This window comes from Acanthisitta chloris, unplaced genomic scaffold, assembly GCF_000695815.1.
Source record: "Acanthisitta chloris isolate BGI_N310 unplaced genomic scaffold, ASM69581v1 scaffold17143, whole genome shotgun sequence".
NCBI classification, from domain to species: Eukaryota; Metazoa; Chordata; class Aves; order Passeriformes; family Acanthisittidae; genus Acanthisitta; species Acanthisitta chloris.
In genome coordinates, this window is record NW_008665712.1 from 543 (window position 1) to 6,581 (window position 6,039).

The following is a 6,039-nucleotide window of genomic DNA, read 5'->3' on the forward strand; positions in this document are numbered from 1 at the left end:
CCGGGAGCAGCCCCTCCAGCACGGGCAGCGCGGGCACCCCCGCCCACCACCACCATCACCTCCACCACCACAAGACCGGAGATAGCAAGGCCGGGGCCATGCGGAGGTCTATGGATGACCTGTCCGCGCCCCTTCACCACCGGAGCATTCCCAACGGCCTCAACGGTGAGTCCCTGCCCCCCATGCCCCCTGCCCCTCTGGCCCGGTGCCATCTCCCCTGGCATGTCCAGTCCCCCTGGGTGGTGGGGTGAGGGACTCCCTGGGAGAAGGGTCCTTGCCATTCCCACCTCTGCCCATCCTTGGTGACCTCTTCGGCAGAGCAGCCCCGGGGCCAGGGAGGGGGATCTGTGTGTGTGTGGTGATGCCCCTTGACTGTGTTATCAATGACCAGGACTAAGGGTTGGAGCCTCTTTTATCTGCAGGATTGGTGCTTTGTTTTGCTTGTTTGTTTCTGTTTTGTTTGGTTTGGGTGTTTGTGGGTCTTGTTTTGACAAAAACCAGCCTGAGATTTCAGGGTTAAATAAACACCGATTTTGTCTTCCTCTTTCCTCTCTCTCCCCCTTTAAATATTTTGGTTTAGGTTTGACTTGTTTGTTTGCTAGTTTGGTAAGATTGATAAAGAGCCTGGGATGAGATTTTGGAAGCACCTGATGAAAGTGTAGGTCTGTCCCACAGAGCATCGCCTGTTAACTCTGCAGGCTCTCAGGGTAGGCTGTGGTGTGCTCAGCAGTTTTGGAGGGGTGCAACTCAGCTTTCCCCCGGCTCTGCTTCAGAAAGAGGTGGTTTGTTTGCAGAGAAGAGATTGCTCTCGAAGGGACGCTGTGCTCACAATTTTGTTCAGGCTAGTCATTAAAGTTAGAAATGAGCTCCACAGTGAAATCGTGCCAAGCCTCCTCTGGCAGTTTGTATTCGAGCAAAGTTTCTCCTGTTGTCTAACAGTGATCAGGTATTAAAGTAATAATAATGGAATGTCTTTAAAAATGGAGATTATTTTTCTTTTCTTTTGAAACCAGCAAGACCAAATACTTGACTTCTAGAAGAAGCAGTTTGGCCAAGAGTGTTCAGTAAGAATCAAACCAGGCACCAGTCTAATAAATTGTTGTATATAAGACTCCTTTTAATGTTCTTAATCCTATTTTCCAACCAGAGAGGACTATTTTCTGGTTGGGATGCTCTTTTCCCTCCAAGCACAGAGAGAGGGGGATGGAATCCCAGAGATTGGCTCTGATTGATGTCAGCAGTGGATGTGTTTACCAGATAGCCATGCTTTCAGCTCCTTGAGCTTTTGGTGGTCCTTTTCTTTTGTGATTTATGGCAAGTCTTTATATCCCAAGAGATCTGCGGGTGTGTAGGATTGATCAAGTCGGTTCACAAGTACTGTGTTCATCCATGAATTTGCTGTTTTCAGTCCTGTTGCCACAGCTGTGTGTGTCTCAAGTCACAGCTAGAGACATTCTGGCCACCTTGCCCTGTGGTCTGGGATTGCTGGTTTCAAGGGTGATCCAGTCACCAGATGGTGCAGGGTACAGCAAGCATCTTTAAATGTTTAGTGTGGGATTTTTTTAGTCTCTCTGTTCTAGTGCTGTGTAAATCAGAAGTATCTGGTTTGTAAATCTGCAGATAGCTTCTGCTCCTGATGTGACTTGACTTTATTTTCATGAAGCTTTGCTCTCCACAGAGGCCCAGAGAGCAAATGGTAGATACTGGATGTACCAGTACTGTTTTGGGACAGAAGGGCTTAGCAGTTCTGGTTTGTGAACCTTAAGCTGTGTCCCTTTTAGGTATCAACAGCTGACTAGGACAAAGCCAGTTGAATTCGTCTGTTAATCCAGGGCTCTTGAGTATGTATACAAGACATCACCGCGGTCCGTTAAACCCGATGTGAAGCACTGTGGGATGCTTCACCTGGGATTCAAGTCATCCCTTGTCTGCACAAAGAGGAAAGTCTCTGCTTGCAGAGTCCAGTCGTCAGTGCCCTCCTCTGATGCTGTGTGTGGGAGTGTGCCCAGCAGCAGCGTTTGGAGGGGACTGAGAGCCGAGTGTCTTGTCCTACCCTGTGTAGGGTAAGCGTAGGGAAGGGTGGCAGAGCATCTGCACGTGCACCGTGCATGCCTTTGCATGCTTTCTCATCTCTCGTATCGGAATGAGGACTCGGTGCTCGGGCATTCCATCCATGACCTTAGGTTTCAGTGCCTTTGGTTCTGCGGTGCCTGTGGAAGGTGGCGTGGTCTCTTTGGGAAGTACCGAAACTCTTCGCTGCGAACCTGCGCGGCTTCATTTCTGAGGGTGGGACAGATACGATCAGCACTTCTAAAGCTAATAATCCTTGTAAAGATGCAGGCAAGCCTGATCTCTCCACTTAGGTAGTGAAGCTGTAAAATGACTTGAATAGTTGTCATTCTCAGATAGCATCGGTATTCAGCGAGGCCATTTCCCTGACTATGCCTTTGGAAATGCCTCTCAATACATATGCAAATGCGGGGCTTATCAGGCCCCTTTTTGACTGGCAGCAAGAAATCTGGGAGGGGGGGCTTGCCTGAGACCCAGCGACAATTCCGTTAAGCCTGTGACAATGTGAATGTGGAGGAGCAGGGCTGAACGTGACAAACAACCCCAGTGAGTCAGGTGGGTGGTGGAACTTTCTCGCAGCAGCCCCACAGTGAGCATCCTGCCGTGTCTCCCGGTCCTGTCCCTAGATCTCAGCCTTCTTGTACTTTTTCCCTGGTGATTTTTTTTCCTTCCTCAGGGATAAAACAGAAGGAAGGCAGGGGAAAGGGAGTGGCCTTTTAAGTTGCAAACTTCAGTTTGGTTTGCTCTTGTCTCATGTCTTTAAAGCACTGGAGAGCCAAAGCAAAGAGTGCCCGGCCAGCTCAGCTAATGCCAAAATGTACCTCAGGGAGAGGAGGTGGATCCGAAAAGAATGCAGGGCAAAATTTGGCATCTCTAGTAAGAACACGATATAAACCTTGGACAGCTGGTTGGAGCAAGGTTGCTGCTTGAGCTGCTTGCTTGATCACTTTTGCTTATGGAAAAGCTGGAAAGTCCAGAACTGTGCTACCCTCCCTAGTGGTATCAATTGAGCTTCACTTGTTTAGTGCTTTTCTGAAAGGAGTCAGGAGTATGGTGGCTATTAAAACACTCCTAGCTAGGTAGTTTTTAGTGAAATCTTAGCGAGCAAAGGTGGGTTAAATGTTTCTCATTTTCTCTTCACCAATCCTGTGGAAGTGAGTTGTGAACCAGAGCTTGATTTATTGGCCCCAGTGACTCACCCCAGTGTGAGGTGATGAACTCTAGATTTGTAAAGTGAATTCAGTATAAATGGTATAAGTGTAAAAAGCAAAACAAACCAAACCTGTGATCCACCTTTGCTTCAATTTTCTGAAGTCTATTTACTTTTATAAATTGGCTTTTGGAAGCTGGTGATTAATTATTCACTCGTGGAAGATAAGATAATAAGTATAACATAGTGTGAAAACGGCTAATATTAGACGACACATGTAATCTTGTGCAGCTCTGGATATTCTCCTGAGAGCCAAGAGGAAGTCTGCTTGGTGTGAGAGTAAGAGGTACATCCATTCTCTGTGTGCTCTGTGACCTGGGCTGTGGGACAGGGACATCTCCAAGCTACATGACAGGAACTGGCCAGTTGCATCTGTATTGACATGTCACAGTTCTTCTAAAACCGAGGCACAGTCACTGTGTGTGCCTGTGAGTGCTTTGGCTTTCCTTTGTGTGCATGGTGTGAATCTCTGTGTGCATACATAGTCTTTCTTCTCATCCAGCTTTGTGCATCCCTGTTAGAGTGACTGCTCATTCCTGCCAGAATTAGGTCTCAAAACACAGAATGTAAAAAAAAATAAAAATATGGCAGCCACATTGGGTGATACTAACATGACCTGGGGGAAGAAAAAAGCCTTCAGGTACCATAGGATATATCCCTGGACTGTGAAGTATGTGGGAACATTGGGAGGAGTGACTCAAAGCTCCCTGAGGCCAGGGCCAGGGCTTCCACTGGTTTTAGCCTTATCTAGATCTGACTGGGACAACTGTTTATCCATCTGCAAGCCTGGAGGCAAACAGACTAGCTAGTGTTGTGCCTGGGACAAAATCCTGTGCACACAGGGGAAGCTTTCAGGCTTTAGTTTTGTTTTCTGCCCATCCAGCTGAGTGTTGCCGTTAGAACTTCACCTTCCACTGAAACTCTATGCATTCCCAAAATGGATTGGATGGTTTCTAGTGTCTCTGACTTTATTCCAGCTGGGTGAAATGAAAATGCTCTCTTTTTTTTTGTCAGTTTTTTTTGTTGTTGTCTTGTTTTGTTTTTATAAATTAATAAAAACTGTTGGTATAGTGGAGATCTGTAGCAGCAGACATTAATCTATGGCCTCTTGCTGCTGTCTTCTTCAGTGAAAGAAGGATGGTCTCTCTGGCTGAGGGTGTGGGAAGATATCTGGTTCTATTGATTCCCACTTGTAAATGTCCACATACTTACCTAGAGGGTACAATATATTGCAGTTAAAATGATGGCAAAGAGAAATGTCTGTTCCCTGTGGGTTGGTATTGAACGGTCATGCAGGCACCCTGTACTTATTTCTCCTCTTCTTCACACACCCTTTAAGCCAAAATACTTTGGTTTTATTAGTGTATTTATAATCAATATACATATTATTTACTATGACATATTAATGAGGCCTTTGAGAAGAGAAGATGCAGGGGCAGAAGCAAAGGATGAGGTTCATGCCATTTAATTTGAGGTATCTCCATTATAGGCTTTAACATCTGCATTCCCTTGGGCTCCCTTTCTCGGCCATGTGGAGAAAGGCACTTTGGTGTCATAATTTATGTCAAGTGCGTCTGCTTTAAAGAGAGAAGAATTGTATGCTAGTTGTGCTCTTTCTGCTGATGAGAAGGAAGCCTGGTCAGCTTATTCATATGCAACCGTCTAAAGTCAGATGAAATCAATCAATCCTATTCCAGGTCTTGTGGTGAACATTGCACGCTCTTTGAGTGCAGCTGTGGTAGCTCTGGTGAAAGAGAGGAAACTGCCTTTCTCAGCAGCAGTCAGATGTCACCTTTGTACAGTCCCGACGCTGTGTGGGCACAGCAGTCTGGGTCAGAGAAAGTCCTGTTCTCTGTGATGGAGCCTCTCAGAGCTCAGTGGCTCCTGCCAAGCTTAAGCAGAGGTTTGGCTGCTTGATCAGTCCTATCTTTCTTATATCACAAACACTTTTCATCCTCTGAACATTGCTTTAATTTTCTTTTGTTGATATTGCCATGTTTAACCTGTCAGTATTTTTGGTGCTGTTGGCTGCTACATACAGGTTCCTTGTGAAAAGCCAGGAAATCTGCCTTGGGGTGGTACATGAGGTAGATGTAAGACCTCTGTAGAAACACTCGTTTCAATCTCTGCTGTAAGTTCAATGAGTTCTGCTAATTGGCTTATCAATGCTGAGGTCTCAGATATAAAGGATATAGCTTGAGTTTCTTCTGGCCAGTAGTCATTTGCCATTCACTCAAAGGACTTTGGTGGAGTGCTCCACTTGAGGGATCTTTGTCATTGCCCACTCCTGCCTTCTTGCTGGGACACTGCCTGTGTGCCAGCCTGCTTGGCTCCCAAATTTTAGGGTGGCTGCTGTCCCTGAAAAAAAGGCTCAAGATGCTTAAATTAAAATTGGGCCATATCTGGAAATATATTCTCCATAGTAGTGTGTTATAATTTTGTTTCGTCTTTCAATTTTCTATAGAGATGTCTTGTTCTCAGCTGTCCTGTTGAAGGAAAAAACTTGTATTGATTAAATGGCAATTTTCCATGGACCATTGATACAATTATCCACTTACTCTTGTCAAAAGCAATCAAAATAAGGGGAGTAAACTGTGTTGGTTACATGTAAATGATTTGTTCCTCTGGAGGCATTTCATCAAATAAAGCTGAGGATCGAATTAAATAGTGATCTAATTAAATGCCAAGTGTGGGAACCCAAAATGCAGCTCTGGCAGGTGTTACACTCAATGTGTGTGTGGAGAGGAGGGCCAGGAATG

At 45.7% G+C, this 6,039-nt stretch overlaps 1 protein-coding gene across 1 annotated transcript in view; it reads left to right on the forward strand.

Annotated features, from left to right (window-relative positions):
* The window catches only part of LOC103799531 (coiled-coil domain-containing protein 85C-like), a gene marked incomplete at its 3' end in the record, with an annotated part of 69,328 nt that overhangs the window by 505 nt on the left and 62,784 nt on the right, over positions 1–6,039 (forward strand). The window contains 1 exon segment of the mRNA XM_009071859.1: positions 8–165. Coding sequence (XP_009070107.1) covers positions 8–165 — 158 coding nt within the window.